A 21,565-nucleotide genomic window follows, 5' to 3' on the forward strand; every position below is an offset into this window, starting at 1 on the left:
GCTCTACCTGATATGATGTAAGATGATGTAACATGTAAATCATGCATCTGCTCCTCCTGATTAGTAGAGTTGCTACCACTGACCTAAAGTCACACTAATAAGGGGCTGATCACAGTAATTCCCACGTTGATGTTAATGTAAACAGTTATCTATAATAAATATTATTCAGGCTATGCCAGTGATGTGATGGCTGAGAGGCTGGGAAGGAGGATCAGAAATGATCAAGTCAAGACAGAGTCAGTAGTATTTTGCCGTTATCATCGAAAACAACATTGTTTAAATTCTACAGACCATATGCATACCATCTAATACCGTAAACCTGACTGTAAACAAGGTTGTGCAGAGATTGCACACTTGAATTGTTTCTGATACATGTTATGTAATTAGCCACATTAATGAATAATTTTTTTACAACCTCCATTTCTGATTCAACCACAAAAATACATGCATTATTCTGTACATTTGTGATTTAAACTCAAAAAGTCATTTTAAAGTATGCTTGGTTTGAATCATTTTGATGCGAGTCAAGTGAGGAATCTTTTCACTGGAGAATCTTCGGTCACATTCGGACCATTTGTCACGTGATCATTTTCGTGCCCAATGTGTCCTTATATCATTTGTAGCCAGTTCAGGAAATCAAGTACGATCTGAAACGGGAGGAGGCAGTTACAATCGAATAGAGGCTATACTTTTTTTTTTTTATACAATTGTATTTTTTTTTAAACTACATATTAGTGAGAAGAGAGCACAGTGAGTGTATAGGCTGAACATGGCGTGGGAGACCTTCAAAGCAGTGAGTTGAACTGTTTTTTATTTTTTTTAATCTTTTCCTTGCTTGGTAACGTTAGGCTAACTAGTTATACTATAGTAACATAAATAACTACACCAAATTAAAATATGCCTGTACATACCTTCTAAATCAACACCTGACATTTAACAGTCTATGCATGTATGGATTAAATGTCATAAAAAATAATGACTAGGTTAAATGTATGTGTGCGCTTTGTATGTTAACGTGACACTTTTATTTACATATCCCACTAGCAAGGGTTGGTCAAATTCCAATAACTAACGTTACTCTCTAACACACAGGAAATGCGCTTGGACATTTGATGCAATGTAGAACCTAATGCAATGTATAACCACCATACTAAAATCAGAGGTCGACGTACAAACTCGCTAAACGAGTTCAAGAGCTCGTGTGACGTCCCTAATTTTGAGATCGTAGTTTACCCTCCATTACTTATAAGTTGTCACGTGTTTTATTCAATGCCATGGGAAACAGGGTAGCATGAGTAATCGCGTGTGTGCACGTGGTCAGTGACCTGACATAGAAAGGATCTATCTATAAATCTACTACTCTGGAAACAGTTTGTCCTCTGCTAGATGGTTAAGGAAAACAGCAGCCTGTTCTGGCCTATGGAGAGTGGCCTTGATGCAGTCCCCAACACCACTCTCCATGTTATTCAATTTAACATGGTAACATGCAGAGTTTGTTTTTCTCTACTTTTCTAGGGATGGTGTTTCCCAGCATGTCTACAGTGACTAGCAAAAACAGTGGATTCGTTTTAAGTTGATGCTTCAAAGTGACACTAATTGTAGTGGTGTTTTTGTCATTCTGTAGTTAAGGTTGTGTTGGCCTCATTTGGCCCTGCTGCGAAGATGTCCCCACCCACATCCACAACTGTACAGATCCTTCAGCTCACAAAGGTACTATACTAACTACACAACTACACCTTGTCTGAGACAATGGCCAAGCTCCTGTTCCTATAGCGTCTGTCAGCTTGATGTACAAGTACACCACCTAGGCAGGAAGCAGAACTTTATAGCAGTTAGTCAAACACTGTAACCTTCCAGAAAGCAACATCGAAAGAAATGTACACACACGGTTGCTGAAATGCCCATGTCGTCTCCTCTCAGGCCAGGGAAGAGCCGAGGGTTGTTCAGGAAGATGTTTCTGGGTGTGGCGGTGAGTGTTCCCGCGGTGGTGGGGGTCCAGTACGCCTTTGCGGAACCTCGAGAGAGACGGAAGATGAAGATCTTGGTGAAGGGAGTCGGTCGCTTCTGTAGGTGGGTCTCGTCATCCTTTTTGCATGTGGTCAAATATTTTGAGTAATTTCCTTTTTGAGTTACTCAAACCATGTCCCTCTCTCTGTCCCTACAGGTCTATATATGTAGGACTCTATATCTCAGTAGATTATTGGTGGACCTCCAATGTGACGTTACGTTGCATGGACGAGGTAAGTTTGACAGAATACATATGGTTCCTCTGTCTAGGTGTTGCTGACGCATGCCAGATCTTAGAACGTCTGTATCGGTATTTTTAAGCATCCGCTAACCACATATGTTATAGTGATCTGGTGCCTGACAGCACAGTTACGTGGCCCGCAACCATTGGTTGGTGCATGCAACGTCTGAGCAGGGGAACGCGACCATTATGAATTGTGACAGCCCTATGTGTCTGTCTGCTAAACAATGGTGTGAGTCTGAAACGATCTCTGTAGTTCAATCCCGTCTTCCCCTCTGTGTTGCCAGAGCAGCTCATCATTCGTGGCAGGGATGTCATTGTGCCACCAAAGGGCAGCAGACAGCATGGTGGCGGGAGCGGTGCAGAACGGAGGGATATATGTTAAACTTGGACAGGGACTGTGTGCTTTCAACCACCTGCTGCCTCCTGAGTACGTCAAGACACTGCATGTCCTGGAGGATAAGGCTCTTAACAGGAGATACAAGGAGGTAAGACCTGCAGTATTTTTGTCTTGTCAAACATTGAGTAGTTAATGAAGCAATATGTAGTGAAAGTGATGAGGGAGCCATGCTTATAGTTGTCATGGCTTTGAATGCCTCTTGGCCATTCATAATGCGAGGCTAGAACTGTCAATTTTATAATTTACAATGAAAAGTGTTGAGAAACACACTTACATGAAATGATCTGTCACGTTCTACCAGGTAGACTCTCTGTTCAGAGAGGACTTCAACACTACTCCAGACAGGATGTTTAAGAAGTTTGACTATGAGCCCATCGCAGCAGCCAGTCTGGCTCAGGTCCACAAGGCAGAGCTGCAGGACGGGACTCCTGTTGCTGTCAAAGTGGGTTCAGGTTAACTGTACAACACATTCAGCCACAGTTAATGGTTCACTGTGTATGATTTACTCTTCACCTTGCCTGATTAAACCAAACAGACCACTTTGGTTAAACCAGGCTAGGTATCACTCCTTATTCTGAATTGTAACCTCTTCCTCTTCTCCAGGTGCAGTACATAGACCTCAGGGATCGGTTCGACGGTGACATCAGGACTCTGGAGATCCTTTTGGACGTTATAAAGTTCATGCACCCCAGCTTTGGCTTCAGATGGGTCCTCAAAGTAAGGGCTTAAACTTTTCTGCTAATTTGTCTGAAAATGCTTTTTTTGACATCAGATAATACCTCGCAGAGCATGATTAGATAGGCATGGTCCCCTATTCTAACCTAACGTTGGCATTCTCTGACAATATTAGGACTTGAAGGGGACATTGGCTCAGGAGCTAGACTTTGAGAATGAGGCCAGGAACTCTGAGAGGTGTGCAGAGGAACTGAAACACTTCAAATTTGTCATCGTGCCAAAGGTTTACTGGGACCAAACCAGCAAGGTGAGACCCAGAACTATTCACTGCTGTAAATTACAATGGTTGTGTTCAAATAGGCAGCTCATTTCAGATGTTCTTTTTTTTTCTCCCACTGTCTTTAGACCAATGACAGATCTTTTAACATCACTCTTTTTCAGATCTGATTGGTCAAAAGATAAATTGGTGGGGGAAAAAAAATCAGTATTAGGCTGCCTGTCTAAACGCCTTTGATACCTTTTTGACCACTTTTGTATTATTGTACTGTAATAAACAGACCATTTCTTTAGAGAGTGTTGACTGCAGAGTTCTGTGAAGGCTGCAAAATCAACAATGTGGAAGAAATCAAAAGACAAGGACTTAGCTTGAAAGATGTGAGTACCGATCGTGACACCGTAGAGCAGCCTTTGTCTATGCTCATTAGTACTCGGATAAGCATAGAAACCGTTTTTTTCCCAGACTGCTGACAAGCTGATCCGTACGTTTGCAGAGCAGATATTTTACACAGGCTTCATTCACGCTGACCCTCACCCAGGAAACGGTAGGTCAGGGGCATGTTTACAGTTTCTGCTGAACTCTAACTTGTATCAGGGCAGTTTCCAAGCGATTTTTACAGATAACTTTTTATATAAGTCAAGTTGATAACAAATAACTAACTGTTCAACAATATTTGCTAAAAATGACTTGGTGACCTTGAGTGCATGTTCTGTACCATGTCACAGTGCTTGTGAGAAGAGGTCCAGACAAGAAGGCAGAGCTAGTACTGTTGGATCATGGTCTGTATGAATACCTCAGTGAAATGTAAGATTTAAACTATAATCATAAGCCATTTAGCAGACACTTTTATCCAAAGCAGCTCAGTGGTGTGGATACATTTTAGAACCTACAACCTTGCAATGTAATCAATCATTTTTTTTATAGTACAGCTTGTATGTTAAATCATCACCAAACCTTTGACCCTGTAAGTGACAGGGTAGCGCTGTGTAAACTGTGGCGGTCCATAGTCCTGAGAGACGACACTGCCATGAAAAGGTACTCCAACAGCCTGGGGGTCAAAGGTGAGAGGACAACTAATATCATTATTTCAAACAGAAGTCCTATGCCTTAAAGAAATCCAGTCTCAGACTAATAACATGCTTACAATATCCTTATTCCTATCCAATCAGACTACTTCATCTTCTGTGAGATGCTGCTGCAGCGGCCAATCAACATGCGGGAGCTGGGTCTGTCCAACATCCTGAGTCGTGAAGAGACATCCTATATGAGGGACATGGCTGTCAATCACTTTGACAACATCATGGTCGTTCTCAAGTCCATGCCACGCCCCATGCTGCTGGTGTTTAGGAACATCAACACGGTCCGCAGCATCAACATCACACTGGGAGCTCCGGTAGACAGATACTGTGTCATGGCCAAGAGGTTAGTCATATCAGGCTGTGAGCTCCGGTAGACAGATACTTTGTCATGGCTTAAGAGGCGAACAGACGACTGTTTCGAATAGTAGCAGTTGTATTTACTTACTAACCTATTGTCCTGTCTCCAGCGCTGTGCAAGGCTGGGGGCGGCTCTGGGCAGAGAGGCCGGGAGTTCTTCCCAGGTTCAGGGTGTTCCGATGGGTGTGGACCTCCTGGGAGAGCCTCAAATTCGAGTATGCCCTGAGGTAACGAATTAACCTCAACACTATACACTCAGTAACCACGTTTCCATATAGTTTGAGTAAAATCATGCTGTATAAAACATTTATAATCATGACAGCTGTGATGGAAGTTTCGGTACAATTTTATGAATGCCGACGGTAAGATTGTGAGAAATGGCAGAAATTCCTTTATGCGCAAATATAACATATCAAAGTAAACTTGGAGTCACGTGTGATAGTGTGGTCTTCCCACTACGACTGGGGAAAGCATGCAGTTTTAGGCTACAGATGAGAACTTATGAATATCAATGTGGTGAAGGGGCACAGTGATCTTGATGCTCCTTTCCTATAAATATTGAGGGTCTTATTCTGATGACATGATGCTTGACTGCAGTTTGACAAATCCCAATATTCTCGCATTTGTCCGTAATTCCATAATGTAGACTAGCCTACCCGCACTGTATCTAAGAGCGCAAGTGTCAACACGCTTTGCCTCCAGATCTCTCTGTATTCTTCAGGGGCATGAAAACATTGCTCAATTGGTATCAAAGGACCTAACGTGTGCCAAGAAAACATTCCCCACCAGCCTGTACCGTTGACACCAGGCAGGATGGGGCCATAGACTCATGCTGCCTATGCCAAATCCTGAAGCAACAGGAACTGGGACTTGTCAGACCAGGCAATGTTTTTCCACTCCTCAATTGTCCAGTGAGGGCGTGCCCACTGGAGCTGCTTCTTGTTTGTAGCTGATAGGAGTAGAACCTGGTGTGGTCCTCTGCTGCAGTGTGACAAGGACCAATGAGTTGTGTGTTCAGAGATGCCTTTCTGCACACCACTGTTGTAATGCGCTGTTATTTACCTGCTTGTTAGCGTGCACAATTCTTGCCATTCTCCTTCGACCTCTCAAGCAGTTTTTGTGCCCACAGAACTCCCGCTGACTGGATGTTTTGTTTGTCGCACCATTCTCTGTAAACCCTATTTAGACCAGAGTTTCCCCGTCCTCAGGACTCCAGGGAGGGTGCACTTTCTGGTTTTTGCCCTAGCACTACACATCTGATTTCAAATAATCAAGCTTTGATCATTTGAATCAGCTGTGTAGTGTTGGGGCAAAAAACAAAACATGCAGCCCTTAGGGACCAGAGGACAGAGTTTGTCTAGGGCAGCGTTTCCCAATGTTGTGCGTGAAAAGCCAAGGAGGCCCGGCAACTTCGGCGATGCTGGAACCGGTATCCCTGGCACTGATCATACCACACTCGGTCACACACTTTGCCCACTAACAGTAAATGGATGCCTGTCTGCCTGCTTTTCTATAGCAAGCCACAGCCACGTGACTCACTGTCTGTAGGAGCAAACCATTTTCTGTACCTAATAAGCTGGCCACTGAATGCATAGCAGTAGACCCAACTGGGTAGGTCTTGCTCCAGACATTACCCAAAATACATCAGCATTTTTTGTTCCTACAAGATGGCCTAAAACATTAATCATTTTCTTCCCAGGTCAGAAATGGCGACGATGCGTCTGACACGATACCTGCTGTACCTGTTGTCTTACTTTAACCTCATATCGCTGGATGAGGAAGTCGACCAATACCTGAAGTAGAGGTTGAGACCCTGACCTCAGCTGCATACCTGAGACTACTGACTCCCGATTAAAGCTCAAGAAATGCACCCCGTTTGACAGGAAGATAACTAAGTAGTTTAATATGATAGTTGTCAGTTGGGCTGCTACAATGGTGCTATGCATTTAACATCTACAGTACATGCCAAATCTGCTTTGGCAGAATGTGTAGACTTTAAAATATTTTTTTGACTTGTGTCTTAGTCAGGACAGGGAAAAAGCACCAAATACAGCTCCAAGCCAAAGACTTGACTCGCCAGGAGTCATGGTATTGAGGAGCACTGTCTCAATGCCTCCAAGGAATGTCAACTGGCATGACATGAACACAAGTTAATGATTACAAATGTAGAACCATTTATTTTGATGGTTTATTTGACCTCATTCACTGGGGATGAATGATTGCAGTATGTGTAGGTAAAAAGCCTGAAGTGATTCCTTTTAGCCAAGATTCTTGCTGTTGCAATCTGACTTGAATGAGATTAAAGTCGGCCTTCTCATCAAATCTTATTAATAGCACATGTTTAGTCACAACATTCCAGATTTTTAAATCTTGTTGCATTACCTGGATAATAGGGCTTATAGATGCTGAGATGACTTTTACTGCAGACATGTAGTTTGGTCAAGTCAAATGTTCATCCCTTTTGGAAATATTTGGTTATCACTCAAGCACCCACCTAACTGCAAAAGCTAATGCTGCTGAAGAAATCTTTTAAAATTGTATTGTACTTTAAATGAAGTGCCCTACCTCCCCTTGGAATTCTTTCTCTTGTAAATAATGCATTGATGTCCATGATAGATTTGCATGTTACAGGTGCAGATCTCAAATTATTTGAAGCTAAAAGACCAAGCTGATTAAAGCAGTGTACAATCCACTTTTTTTAATAAAGTTTACTTACAAAATATTCTGAGAAACATGTTTACGAACTCCTTATGACTGAACAAAATTGATTAAAAGCATAAGTTTCCATACAGAACATAGATACCAAAAATCATTTTCCGATGGAAGATCCTGGGTCTCACACGTAGTCAAGGATGCTGCTCTCAGAAATGAGCAGTCACCCTGTCAACCTCAAGGAGATCATCCAAGATCTGAAACGGAAAGAAATACTTCATTCAAACATCTCATAACTAATAGTGATTTGGACCATGATTAAGATGGGGACGAAACATTAAGATGCTAGTTTTGTAGAACACTAATAATACTCACTATATCAGAGGTGGTGCCAATCTTCTTGGCCAGCTCACTGCGCTCCATGGTGCTGAGGTACAGGTACTTGTTGAGCAGCTCTCCATCCAGAATGTTCCGCACTGCGTTCTGGAGCTGCCGCCGGTCAGCATGCAACATCCTGGAGGACAAGATCCAAAAAAATAAAAAGCCAATTGAAAGCTTAAAGTATTTAAGTGTTGCCTACTTTAGAGGCATGGAGAGAATGATTACCACAACAGTTATCAGTGATGTGTGGTAAGTTACCTGAATGCCTTGGGGTTTAACCCGGCGTGGTGTGGCAGCATGGTGGTGAGAGCATTCTGCAACATCAGCAATCTGCGGTAGGTCTTCTCCTGCATGGGTAGCAGCAACCCGATGCCGCCATCCAGAGTGGCTGTAGGGAGGGAAGAGGAGAAGAATTACTACTAAAGCTCTAAATCCATTTTTTTTTTTAAGCTACTGACAAAATCATGGTCATCCTTCTGAGAACATACCAGGAGGAGCATACCAGGCCAACTGAAGCAAGATTTTCAACAGACAACCCTTCACAGCTTCTTCTACTGTGTCAGTCAATACAAAATCTCAAAGTCAAAATTGTGTCCTACCAAACCATGTGATTTGCTTGTTGTCCCAGGCCAGGGTCTTTTTGGTGGCTGTGTCCAGTGCCCCTCGACAGGGCATCCTCCAGAAGGCGTTGACATGAGCTCCCACGTTGAAGTCTGCCCTCCTCAGCAGACGCATGCCCCCGAAACTCTCCTTAGCTACAGCAGGACGCAAAGTACCAGTTATGTGATCATGACATGGTGGAGCTGCAGTTTGTCATCACACCTCGGCCTTTATTTGATATTGTGATGTTTGTGGGACAGTATTACCCGGTTTACGTTATCACTTACCTTCAGGCAGATACATGTACACCGATATGTTCTGATCTCGGTCAGACACTGAAACAGAATAAGTTCACTTTGAGAGGTCTAGGCATATATAGGCTCCATCCAAAGAGTTAACCAGGATAACACTACCAGGCTAACTACCAAAGTTATATAAACCTTACCCAAGAATCCCAGCTGGTTGTTATCCACCATAAACTCTACACTGTAGACCTCCAGAGGCTTGGCGTCCTAGGGAACCAAACACAGAAACAAAACCATTAAGACAGGGGTCCCCAATTACATTCAGCCGTGGGCTGATTTTACCTTGGTCGGGGGGCAGGAACATACAGTAGTTAAATCATTTGTACATAACAAATTGACCACAAGAATCCAAAACAGATATTTGACAAAAACAGAATAATTTCTAACCTGGATTACATTGGGATATGATCAGATATGCCTCTATACAAGTGAGAATACTTGGAAAAGGATTTCCTAGATTCAAATCACTAAGCTCATTTCCTGGTGATTTTACAGTCTTCCAAGAACAAACATGTGTAATATATATACACACACAACCGTTCAAAAGTTTGGGGTCACTTAGAAGTGTCCTTGTTTTTGAAATTAAAGCAAAATAAATTGTCCATTAACATCCAATTGATCAGAAATACAGTGTAGACATTGTTAATGTTGTAAATGACTATTGTAGCTGGAAACGGCAGATTTTTTAAATGGAATATCTACAGAGGCCCATTATCAGCAACAATCACTCATGTGTTCCAATGGCACGTTGTGTTAGCTCATCCAAGTTTATAATTTTAAAAGGCTAATTGATCATTAGAAATTGTTAGCATAGCTGAAAACTGTTGTTCTAATTAAAAGAAGCAATAAAACTGGCCTTCTTTAGACTAGTTGAGTATCTGGAACATCATCATTTGTGGGTTCGATTACAGGCTCAAAATGGCCTTAAACAAAGGACTTTCTTCTCAAACTCGTCAGTCTATTCTTGTTCTGAGAAATGAAGGCTATTCCATGTGAGAAATTGCCAAGAAACTGAAGATCTGGTACAGCGCTTCACAGGGAGTAGTACACGGAGTCCAGGAGAACGCTTCCTGACCGAATGCATAGTGCCAACTGTAAGTTTGGTTAAATGGTCTGGGGTTTTTCATGGTTTGGCCTAGGCCTCTTAGTTCCAGTGAAGATAAATCTTAACGCTACAGCATACAATGACATTCTAGACAATTCTGTGTTTCCAACTTTGTGGCAACAGTTTGGGGAAAGCCCTTTCCTGTTTCAGCATGACAATGCCCCTGTGCACAAAGCGAGATCCATACAGAAAAGGCTTGTTGAGATCGGTGTGGAAAAACTTCACTGGCCTCAACCCCATTGAACACCTTTGGGATGAATTGGAATGCCGACTGCAAGCCAGGCCTAATCGCCCAGCATCAGTGCCCAACCTCACTAATGCTTGTGGCTGAATGGAAGCAAGTTGGGGGACCGACTCCACACTTGGGGGGAATTTAGCCTAATGAGGAACCCTGCATTGCGAGAAGAGTACCTTAAGACTCAGAACACTGGCATGAAGAACGGCCCTGATCATTTAATCATCCCCTCCAGCACAGCACTGCTCTCTGGAAGATAAACTCGACACACAAAAAACACTGGGATCCCACAGGGGAACAAAGACCGTGCTTTCTTTCATCCATGTTCAGAACCCTCATCGGGGATGTAGTTAAATCCATAAACAACAAACTAACATAGAACAAAACCACTCAGAGAATGATCATCAGAGAGTCAGAAGATGGTAAATCACGTGCCACTTAAACACAATACTTTCAAGTTGGTTTGACATCTCCCCTGTGTTATTACTTAAGTAGTCCTGTAGCCTTGCTGTCTTACCCTGCTAATTAGCGAAAGAGTCTTACTCTCAGGCTGGTATCTGAGCAAAGAGATGCTCTTCATGACATCAGCTGCCACAATAAAGTTCTTGATGCTAAACATCTGGTGGATGTAAAGCTGGGTGTCAATGAAGGCCATGCCTGTCAGGTCGTTGTCCTTCAGACTCCACAGAAAAATCTAGACAGAGAGGAGAATAGACAGATGCGTCGATCACAACCAGGACTTTGTCTCAGGGTTACAGGAGAGATGGTTGACATACTGTACTTGTGCTCCTTAAAAGGGCTTTCTGACCAGTTCTTATAATAAATGGCTAATTCAATATAAAAAAAATACACTCAAGTGCAACATGGTGGCCACACAATGAAAACAATGTCAATCGGAACAGAATTATATTGAGAGATGGGTGGGAAATAGATCTAGATTGGGATATCTGTAGCGGTATAATCAGAGGTGGGTCTGTCACCTTCTGTCCGATGGCAGAGACCAAGTATCCGCTGCAGTGACACAGAGCTGTGACCGGTCCCTTCTGCTCCTTCTCATACAGAACCTTGAATTTGTTCTTCGTCAGGGGCTGACCAGGTTCCGGGACAACCTCAATCACATCCAGGATCAGTATCTGGACAACAGTAGAGAGAAATAAGTCCACACTAAAATCAACATCATGATTTCAAAAGGCATCATCTATCTGTCGGACTCCATAATAGGTCCTGAGTTTCCTGACTAGGACAAACTCTGGACCCTACTTTAGACTATAACTTACAGCACATAACTAGGGCCCAAAATATATTCCTGGCTCTAGTCAGTAGTCAGAGTAGTTTTGGTGACTCACCCGGCCCCTACAGGTGACCTCCTCCCCCTGCATGAGACAAGTACCAGCAGCTATGTATCCCTTCAGCCCAGACACCGTCTCTTGACTCCTCAACGCCACAGTCTTCATACACGTCACATGTTCCCACTCCTCCAGGTCAATTCTGACCAATATCAGAGAGAGGGAGGTCAGAACAGACACCCACTAATACGCCCTAGATGCTTAAATATAAAAGATATCTATATCAATATGCATCAGCTCTATAATGAACATCCCTCATGTTAGAGGCCGCGCTGCAGTAGCTACAGTTGTTACCGTGTGTTAGGGATGGCCTCCCAGCTGACAGGAGATATGAGCTGAATGGAGAAATTCTCCTGCTGAGGAGGAATGTAGCGCTCGTCTGAAGAGACACAACACAAAGGAATTTTAATGGCGGAAGAATGAGCGAAGTATTAAACCAATGAGAAAGTGATGTGCACGTCATGGAGACTAATGCATATACTGGTCCCACCTCTGTCTATGGTCTCAAATTCCTTCTCCTCTCCAGTCATTCTGGGGATGCGAGTGCAGGGGTCCTTCACGCTGGTGCACACTGCATACACCTTGGACTCCACATGGTAGGACACATAGTGAACCGTGCACCTCAGAGGAATCTTCCTGACTGGCCAGGGGGCGTCATACGACAGGTACGTGGGTAGAACACTGATCCTCAGCTCACCCTGCTTATTGAAGTAGAGGAAGCCTTTGGGACAGTTGATGTTGTGGAAGGGGGAGAAGGACTCAATTGGTCCATCGATTGTCATGGGGTGGAGCCTCAATGCCCCTCGTGATGTCACCAGCATCCAGTGAGGGGAGGGGCCACAGATGAACACCTGACACACAAACAAGGAAACATCATGAGAACCTACAGAACTACAGTATAGATATATAAAGTCTGTGCAGACAGCAGTACCTCTCCTTCAAGATGTATCCGGCAGGGAACCTGAGTATCTAAAAGCGTACCCTTCGTTACCCATGATGTAGATATAGTCCTGTAGGAAGAGAACCTCTTACCCCAGAGTAACCAGAGATGTCCTCAAAGTATCTGAACCTGGCCACACGACCTTTGACCACCGCTGGCCCCTCCTCGCTGGGACCAGCCTGACCTTCAGCCTTCTTATCTTTCTTCACCTTCGACTTCTTCTCCCGGAAGTTGATGTTGTGGGGCATCTGAGAAGAGACAGGAGAACAGTTGGAAGACATAAATTATCAGTGTTGAATGGGCATTTTAAGACTGGTTTCTTAGACACAGATTAAGCTTAGTCCTAAAAAGCTTGTCCAATGGCCTTGCTCTTCTTACCTTCTTGAAGCGGACCTTCAGGTTGCTCTGAGCCTGCTGCTGGTCATATGGGAATGCTTCATAGATCAGAAGCTCCTGTTCAACATGGACCTGGGAAAGAAACGCAACATAAAACCTCAGCTCTATCTAAAGTAATTTCCCAAAGTACCACTGCTACATATTCTGGTGTTGTCATTCTACTTTAATACCTGTACTGAAAACTCACCAGGAGGTAGGGTCTGCAGTGGTTGTTGCCGAGCGACACAAGGGCCACTTCTTTGACCAATGGGATCTCTCCCTGTCGTGTCACTTCCTCCTTTTTCCCCTCCCCCTGGGCTGCTGATTGGCCGGCGGAGCTGTCAACCAACACTCTCTGGCCAACAGGGAAGTTCTTGACCAGGAACACCAGTCTCCAGTCAGGTAGCTGGTAGATCTAGAGAACAGGAGGAAGTTGTTTTACGATTAGCTCTGTCCTGTAGAAAATGTTCACCTGTCGGTTGTGGTGACACTCATTGCTATGGCCACTGAGTTCTTGTGAATTTCTGAACATAAGTTTAAAGTCCCCGGGCTTTTATCCAACCTCTAAATGGCACCATAGTATAAAAGTTGGCATTAAACAGTATTAGAATTGTAACAGCTATGTAAATTAAGTCAACAAAATGATTATGATACAATAGAAAAAGTGTATTGATACAGCTATTACTAAAATTGTGCTGATAAAATAGAGACATTGACCGTAACCTCCATGACGCCGTTCTCGCGGACCATCATGCACCAGTGTGTCGGTTCAGCTCGTCCAGACCTCCCCTCGGACCCCCCACCCAGGGCCCCAGAGGTGCGGTAGCCGGGGTGGGACTCGTCCTTGGTGGGGGTGATGCCTGCGGGGTTACAGTCTCCATATAACATCTCCTCCTCATCATCCACCGTGTTACTAAAGAGGAGACATGGAAGACAGAGCTGTACTAATAAACTCTGAGGTGACCGTGCTTCCACTGTCTAAAGAAATGAGGTGCAGCCCAAAAACGTAGTGTCCATGGGGACAGCTGGCCTATCTTTCATTCTTCAGTTCAAAACAATCTACTTTATTCAAAAACATCCTACCTGAGGTTCTATATGATTGGCTCCTACCTGAGATCCTGCATGATGGTCTCAGTCTCTGATTGGCTGTTGAACATGGTGTCTTGATCCTTGGTGTGACAGGTCTGCTTGTTCTCTGTGGTGAACATCCCGCTGACGTCACGGAACGTACACAGCGTAATCACTCGGGGTTGCTGCACGGGGAGACAGAGAGAGTCACCGGTCTGAGAGTCTTATTTTTTCACTCATTCATCGGGTTGTAATACTGCCTGGCTTAGTTGTACAGTACAGGATATGACCGTGACTCACAGCAGCTATCTGTGGTTTCTGCAGGGCCAGCCGGTGGGTCTTGCCCATGTAGGAGTCGGTCTTCAGGACGAACATGGTGACCACTCCCTCTGCCGTCATGATGACCACATAGGGGTCCGCTACGGAGCACTGCACTATGGGAGAACCCAGGTCCACCGGGATGAAGTGCAGCTGCGTCACTGGAAGGAACGTCAATCAATCAAATGTACTTCTGAAACCATTTTTACAGCAACAGTTGTCACAAAGTGCTTTCCAGTCAGTGAAAGAGTACAAGTGAGAGGTAGGGACACAGAGTATTAGGGATTATTTTAGTATTTTATTGAAAGATGGACAGATCTCTCTACCTCCTTCCAGTAGCCGTATGCCCATGGGGGAGACCTGGATGATGTATTTGTTGTCTCCGATGTTCCCAGCGAACACAGTGGGCCCCTGGGTGGCGAAACCACTGGTGTCCAGCTCCATGATCTCCTGGCCCGTCTGCAGGATCTAGAGAACCACACAGGAGGGGTTCCAGTTACCTTCAATAGACCTCAATCATTACCCTTAATCAACATTACACACTCAGTCTAAACATGCTGGAGCTCTGTAGTGGAGGAAAAAGCTCCCTTTCAGACTGGAGTGTGTCTAGGGGTGCAGTGTGTAACTGTACTGTGTAGAGATGAGGTGGGAGGTGTACCATGGTGGAGTCCTCTCTGCTGAGAATCAGGAAGCCATGTTTTTTCTTGTCGCCCTCCACTGGCGCAGGCTCCGGCTTCTCCTCTGCCTCCTCTTCCTCAGGGGTCTCACCCTCTTCCTCCGTTGCTGGAGGCTTGTCTTTCTTCTTGCCTTTCTCCTTCATCTCATTGGGGATGACAGTCCACATGTCATGGCAACCTGGCAGCTCAAAGGTGGTGACCACCTGGGGACGGATGCTCCTCTGGAATTGGCCACACAAAACAGTCATCAATAGTCGCAGAACAATGGCCAGATGGAAAAACTGAATCACCAACTCCCATAGCTGACTCTGAAAATAGCAGCTCTTCACATTGTTTTCCGGCAGCTACTTCTAACGCGCCACAAACAATCAGTGGTCTTTCTCTGTAGCACAGTCACTGAACCTGAGGTAGATAGGCCTCACCACCACAGGTCTTAGCACAGTGCAGCCACACACACGCACAGAAATACAGAGAACGGTTGAGGAGAGTATTTACCTGAAGCACAGATAGACCCCCGTTCTTCCCAAAGCCAGAACACACCACTATCTCCAGGTCAGGCTCTGGGTTAGTCTGGAACTGTGGATACAGAAACACCAGAGACAAGTCTTAGTGTATCTTACTATTAGCATAGCAAGGGCTTGAGAAAATAACTTGGTACAGGTATTGGATATTAAATCAGTGCTTTCACAAATACAACAACCATGATGGACATCATGACTGGAGGTTAGAAACCTCTTTTGTGAATTAAAAGTACCTCTTCGGAGAGGAAGGCTGGCTCCCCCATGGACGCACCAGCACATGGTCCGATGTTCAATATGCTGTCACACACCTGGAGGAAAATATAGGAAAACCATATTGTAAAGACAACAATAATCAAGACTAGAATATGAATAATGAACTGATAAAGCTTCTACTGGGGTAACAAGGGGTCCTACCTCAAAGGAGTAGGTGGCCAACTGAGTGCCAGATGCCACTTCGCTCCCGTACACCTCAATTTCATCCACCTCATCAGGCAGTTGGTTCTTACCAGCTGGATAGAGGACATGGGAGGAAACACATTATTTAGAAATATAAAAACATTATAGATGACCATATCACCTCAGTTAGTTCCATACATATGTAAAGGGTAATATGCAAGACACAACCAAGACATTGTAATACAAAGCCTAGTGGTTAGAGCGTTGGGCCAGTACCCGAAAGGTTGCTAGATCGAATCCCCGAGCTGACAAGGTAAAAATCTGTCGTTCTGCCCCTGAACAAGGCAGTTAAACCCACTGTTCCTAGGCCATCATTACAAATAAGAATTTGTTCTTAACTGACTTGCCTAGTAAAATAAATAAAATACAACAACTGTCCAAATACCTGTCAAGTTGGTAGAGGAATCAATTCTCTTCTTTTTACTGGGAGGTTCCTCCTGGAATTATCAAATTCAAGTTAATTCTGCAATTTATATCAGAATACAGACATAGAAATGTGTATCAGCAACTCATTTAGCATTTCTGTTTACAAAATGGACACTGAACCGGTAGGTAGCCTAGCGGTTAGGTCGTTGGACTAGCAACTGAAAGGACACTGGCTCGAACACCCGTGACGGATTTTTTTACCTGTCGATGTGCCCTTGAGCAAAGCACTTAACCTTGATTTGCTCCAGGGCCACTGTACTACAATGGCTGACACTGTAAAACAACACATTTCACTGCACCTATCCAGTATGTGTGACAATAAAACATCTTATTCTTTCAGGGGTGAACTATAATATGCGACATCATCACATATTAAGTGGCATATTTCCACATCTGCTAGTCAAAGACCAGTCACAACAGCAGTTGAAGTGCTAAAAATCTGTTTATACGTGGAACACGAGCACAGAAGAAGGGCAGCGACCGCTACTTGTTTTTGAAACATCCTCTTTTGTCGACATTTACAACTGGCTACATTTTGAAGCTCAATTTGATCAACTTTGCCTTGACTAGAATCAAAAATCTACGGAATCTTTACATTTTTGACAGAATCACTCACAGCAATATGCCACAGGGACCAGACTGAGGAGAATATCTACATAGGAGCTAAAAATCTAACCAACTCACCTGCTTCTCCTCATCGGTCTCCTCTTCCTTCCCTTTGTCCTCCTCCGCTGGTGGTTTCTCTGGATTCTCCTGGTACTTCTCTGTGTATTTCAGCAAGAGGCTGTTTCCCAGCCGGGACCCCAGGAACAGATACCCAGGCTCCATGGTCATCATCTGGGGAGGAGAAGAGACAGGGGCGAGGAGGATGAGAAGAGACAGGGGCGAGGAGAAGAGACAGGGGCGAGGGGTGGGGAACCTCTATACTTCCACAGCTCCTCTATGACCAGTTCTCTCTTGGCCAACCATTGACAGCAGACTGAGAATATCACTGCACAGCATTCTTCACATCTAAGTGAGTCTGTGTGTGTATATATCACCCCTTCTATGCCAACAACTCTCTCTTCCCAGCTACTGTATCCTACTTACACATGTAGTGAGGACGCTGGCAGCAGCCTTGTCAAAGTGGAAGGCCCGGACACTTCTCATGCCATCAGTGATCAGGGTCAACACATAGCTGAGGAGAGAAGACAGGCACAGTCAAAGCTGACTCTTACAAGGTTATGAAAAAATACAATGCCATTCTAGCTGTTGCTACACAATGCAGTTATTGCTACTATGCCACACCAATTTGAGGGAACAAAAAATTGCTTTAACACGGTCTAATAAAGCAGTTATGGCTAATAAATATACACTGAACAAAAATATCAAAAACGCAACATGTAAAGTGTTGGTCCCATGAACTGAAAAAAAGATCCCAGAAATGTTCCATATGCACAAAAAGCGTATTTCTCTCAAATTGTGCACAAATGTGTTTTCATCCATTAGTGAACATTTCTCCTTTGCCAAGATAATCCATCCACCTGACAGGTGTAGCATATCAAGAAGCTGATTAAACAGCATGATCATTACACAGGTGCACCTTGTGCGGGGACAATAAAAGGCCACTCTAAAATGTGCAGTTGTGTCACACAACACAATAGGGCCTAATTTATTTATTTTAATTGACTAATTTCCTTATATGAACTGCAACTCAGTAAAACCTTTGAAATTGTTGCACGTTGCGTTAATTATTTTGTTCAGCATACATAGCTAATTCCATCACAACTGTTACGGGCTCTATTCCATCACAACTGTTGTGGGCTCTACTCACATCTCTCCTCCCTTTAGAGAGATGACCATCTTATCAGAGCCGATGAAGGTGGACTGGGAACAATCTAGTGTGATCTTCACCTCCTCCTGTATACCTGAAACACCAACACACATGATTTATCAGCCTTATTAGAATACATAAAGGCTCTTACACGCTTACAACATGTTATAACGCTTTATATCTGCAGGTATATTGCAGTGTAAGTGTTACCAAATTACTTCCCTAGGCATGGTATAAATATATTAGGAATATTAAATAGGCTAAGTGGCTTTCTTTTCTATATGCAGGGTGAGCTTGAGAACACTGATGTGTGTGTGCTATTGTCCTGTCAGTACTTACGCAGGGGGAAGGCGGTGGTCCCAGTGGTCTGTGTGTTGAGTGACACTCCATATGGAGGAACACTCTGGTTGAGGTATAACAGGGAGTTGACAGCAAACACCACCACACCACCTAGAAACAATGGGAATAAATTCACAATCTGAGTCATGATATTATCTAGAAACTGATCATACAAGTCTCTTCATATGTAACTCAGAATATAAGAACCCATAAATGGAGTGAGTGATTACCAATGGGCTTTGGCACAGCCATGACCTGTGTGCAGTCAAAGGGCAGGTTGCTGAGGGACCAGATGACAGGGTGAACCTTCTGCATGATGTTGAGAGAGATGGCTACGATACTGCAGGTGTCCTGTCTCACTGCTACACGCCTGGAGGAGGAGGACATGGTCAGACTAGAGCTGCACACCACAATATTACCAGACATAAACAGGTCTGAACAAGACATGACTAAGTTCCTAGCCTTCTTCATGTTAACTCATCAGCAGACTTTTGTTTAGGGTGGCGGTCTCAGACAGACAGACAGAACAGAGGAAGACAGGTGCCGTTGTGGTGTACTGACCCAGGCCACGTCTGGTTGGGCTCATACAGGATGAGCAGTGTGGGTTCATAGTAACCGTGGAGGAACTTCATATCGACAATGTTCAGAAGCTTCTCATCCAGCTCACGGACATCGATGATGTAGCTGGGAAGAAAGCTGGACTTGGGCCTTAAATCAGTGGTAAAATAAAACATGAGTCAAGATGACTGGATAAGAAATCATCAAATGCAAAACCCCTCAAATAACAGTTACTACAACTCAAGAGTGCATTCTATGGGTATCCTAAATATCACTACGAGGTGCTATGATTTTAGGACTCTCTGGAAAAAGTGGCAAATGTTACTGAGTGGTCTATCCTAACTAAATTAATAAAATGATGAAATGAAATATGTCTACATACCCTTCCACTACTCCCTCCTGTTCGTCAGTAAGCGTGTCCTTTCTGAATGGCAGCACCACCAGCTGGGTGCCATACACCAGCATCACAGCACAGCGGTTCTCTGGGTCCACACGGACCATGGGGATGTGCAGGTTCTGGACAAACCCATCCTGGAGATAGAACAATTCTGGAATAAGATACAACTTTTTCATATATGCTCATTTTAGTAATTTGCAGATTATGTCTTTGAATGTTTTTCAAGCAGTTAATTTCCTCTTACCCTCAGCTCTGGCTCCTCAAAGAAGTGAAGCGAGAGAGTCTTCAGATCATGTGTTCCTGGATCATACTCCACCACTGACAGCTGGAGTAAACAAAACCAGGACACTGTAAACAGCAGTCAGAGACATTTTCCTGGACAGGTTACTTGCACCTACTACGTATAGCTACTGCCACATGGTAATTGATAACATTGAAATGTAAAGAATAAGTAGGCTAAAGAAACCTGGAAAATGAAAGCTGTGAGTTTAGGATTAGTAAAACAATCAATCTAGACCTTTCAGGTACCTTAGCATCTTTGAAGCTGAGCAGGAGAGCATCTCTGTTGGCTCCTACCAGCTGAACAGAGGCCATGGACATGACGTTACCAAACAGGGAGAAACAAGCCACCTGCTCAAGCTTCTCCTTACGACTCTTGACATCTGCAGAGGACAAGGAAAAGATCAAGAATGTGTCAAAGAAGAAATCAGATGTCAGAGACTAACGTTGGCACGTGCATGTCTGAGGAAGGCTGACAACATAATAATAGCATACAGTGTGGTTCACTAGTCTCTCTAGAGTCTAGACAGACAGGTTGCCTCCCAAAATGTTACCAATGTTCCAACATAGTATAGTGCTTTTTCCCCAGGTCTGGGATTAGCTGCTCATTCACCAGAACGTTGCTAGGCAAGGCAGTTTTGGACATACCTGGTGATTTGTCTGTCTTTGAAGCATTCTGAAATATGAAGACAAATATATAAATAAATAAACTGGATGTCATGAAGGAAAAAACATACTCCCCACGACCGGTAGCTACAATTTATTTATCTGATTGTACTTTTGATCAGTGATTGAGGAACGAAAGACGACCACGGCTAAAAGCTACTTTACCTCCACATCGTGAATGATCCTGTAGACGTAAAGCTGTGATGTTCCAGCGACGACCAGGTTCTTCTCCTCGTTGGAGATGAAGTTGCAGTAGACAGAAAACTCGATGGCGGTGGGGGAGTGGGCTTGGCGGTACACGGCATACATCCTGCAAGCAGCACACCCTAAGCACCTTAACGTTACAGCAGAGTTAATAACTACATATGAATCTGAATACGCATTATATTAGAAGATACGTCTAAGGATATTACACCAGTACTACTTAGTTAGAAAAATATATATCTAAGTTAGCTAATACGTTGCACAATGTAGCTAAACATATTGGTGTCAGGCTTAAATACAATCCAGGGTTGATTGTTAGCAAGCTAGCTAGCACAGTAGCTAGCTGGTCAATTATGTTTTAGCTGGCTCGCCTGTCTGCGAACGTTTACTTGCCTGACTCGTTGCGGGACGAAGCAAATGCTACTTTATTTGGGAGAATACTAGTTATATTATTTTTCCATTTAGTTTGGTAGCTAGCTAAAGAGTTTTAAAATAACGCTAACTACTTGGAATAGCCGTTTGTCTAACTTGCCAATGGTCCACTAGCGTCGGTTAGCTGGATAGCTTGCTTGCTAACGTGCTTCAAGCAGGTGTTCAAATTTATCACATAAACCTACCTATTACGAACAAGCTACGATAGTTTCCAGTTTGGGTCTTGTCTCACTTTTATTGCAGCATAATTCAGTTCACAAAAATAATAGTGTGGTTAAGCAATGACTGTAGCTATACATTTATTAAAGGTTGAAATTATTTTCATTCAAACATTTCCCAGGCTGCCATTCGACCCAAATGCGCAGCTAAACTGAATTCGTCAAGAAAAAGCAACCACGCAATAATAGTTCCCATCTTCATTGAAAGAATGTGTGTA

At 43.8% G+C, this 21,565-nt stretch overlaps 2 protein-coding genes across 5 annotated transcripts; one reads left to right on the forward strand and one right to left on the reverse strand.

Moving 5' to 3' along the window:
• The first annotated feature begins 546 nt into the window (after window positions 1–546).
• LOC109903525 (uncharacterized aarF domain-containing protein kinase 5) lies at window positions 547–7,768 on the forward strand. Of its 2 annotated transcripts, none has more exons than XM_020500295.2 (15): window positions 547–793; window positions 1,625–1,710; window positions 1,921–2,070; window positions 2,165–2,240; window positions 2,536–2,736; window positions 2,950–3,090; window positions 3,252–3,365; window positions 3,499–3,630; window positions 3,894–3,977; window positions 4,063–4,144; window positions 4,326–4,404; window positions 4,570–4,661; window positions 4,770–5,022; window positions 5,147–5,263; window positions 6,736–7,768. In XM_020500295.2, exons 1-15 carry the CDS (start codon window positions 770–772, stop codon window positions 6,836–6,838), a joined length of 1,734 nt encoding a protein of 577 aa, XP_020355884.1. In that variant the 5' UTR covers window positions 547–769; the 3' UTR covers window positions 6,839–7,768. The 2 variants fall into 2 exon arrangements, with proteins under 2 accessions (XP_020355884.1, XP_031644569.1); XM_031788709.1 differs by lacking the exon at window positions 547–793 and adding an exon at window positions 1,057–1,479.
• LOC109903526 (cleavage and polyadenylation specificity factor subunit 1) lies at window positions 7,706–21,509 on the reverse strand. Of its 3 annotated transcripts, none has more exons than XM_020500296.2 (35): window positions 21,315–21,509; window positions 20,659–20,827; window positions 20,476–20,503; window positions 20,077–20,210; window positions 19,793–19,873; window positions 19,534–19,682; window positions 19,155–19,301; window positions 18,824–18,963; window positions 18,594–18,704; window positions 18,255–18,348; window positions 17,531–17,618; window positions 17,126–17,278; window positions 16,401–16,452; window positions 15,974–16,068; window positions 15,793–15,867; window positions 15,534–15,614; window positions 15,020–15,259; window positions 14,688–14,829; window positions 14,344–14,522; window positions 14,086–14,228; window positions 13,699–13,888; window positions 13,184–13,390; window positions 12,979–13,068; window positions 12,693–12,848; window positions 12,151–12,511; window positions 11,955–12,039; window positions 11,661–11,802; window positions 11,295–11,447; window positions 10,832–11,008; window positions 9,115–9,181; window positions 8,957–9,004; window positions 8,669–8,824; window positions 8,328–8,457; window positions 8,064–8,202; window positions 7,706–7,945 (listed from the first exon to the last, which is right to left on the reverse strand). In XM_020500296.2, the coding sequence occupies exons 2-35, from the start codon at window positions 20,800–20,802 to the stop codon at window positions 7,898–7,900; spliced, it is 4,425 nt and encodes a 1,474-aa protein (XP_020355885.2). In that variant the 5' UTR covers window positions 20,803–20,827; window positions 21,315–21,509; the 3' UTR covers window positions 7,706–7,897. The 3 variants fall into 3 exon arrangements, with proteins under 3 accessions (XP_020355885.2, XP_031644568.1, XP_031644567.1); XM_031788708.1 differs by having other exon boundaries at window positions 20,659–20,803; window positions 21,315–21,489; XM_031788707.1 differs by having other exon boundaries at window positions 20,659–20,819; window positions 21,315–21,489.
• Window positions 21,510–21,565: the final 56 nt, after the last annotated feature.

The sequence above is a fragment of the Oncorhynchus kisutch genome, linkage group LG14 (assembly GCF_002021735.2).
Source record: "Oncorhynchus kisutch isolate 150728-3 linkage group LG14, Okis_V2, whole genome shotgun sequence".
Lineage (NCBI taxonomy): Eukaryota > Metazoa > Chordata > Actinopteri > Salmoniformes > Salmonidae > Oncorhynchus > Oncorhynchus kisutch.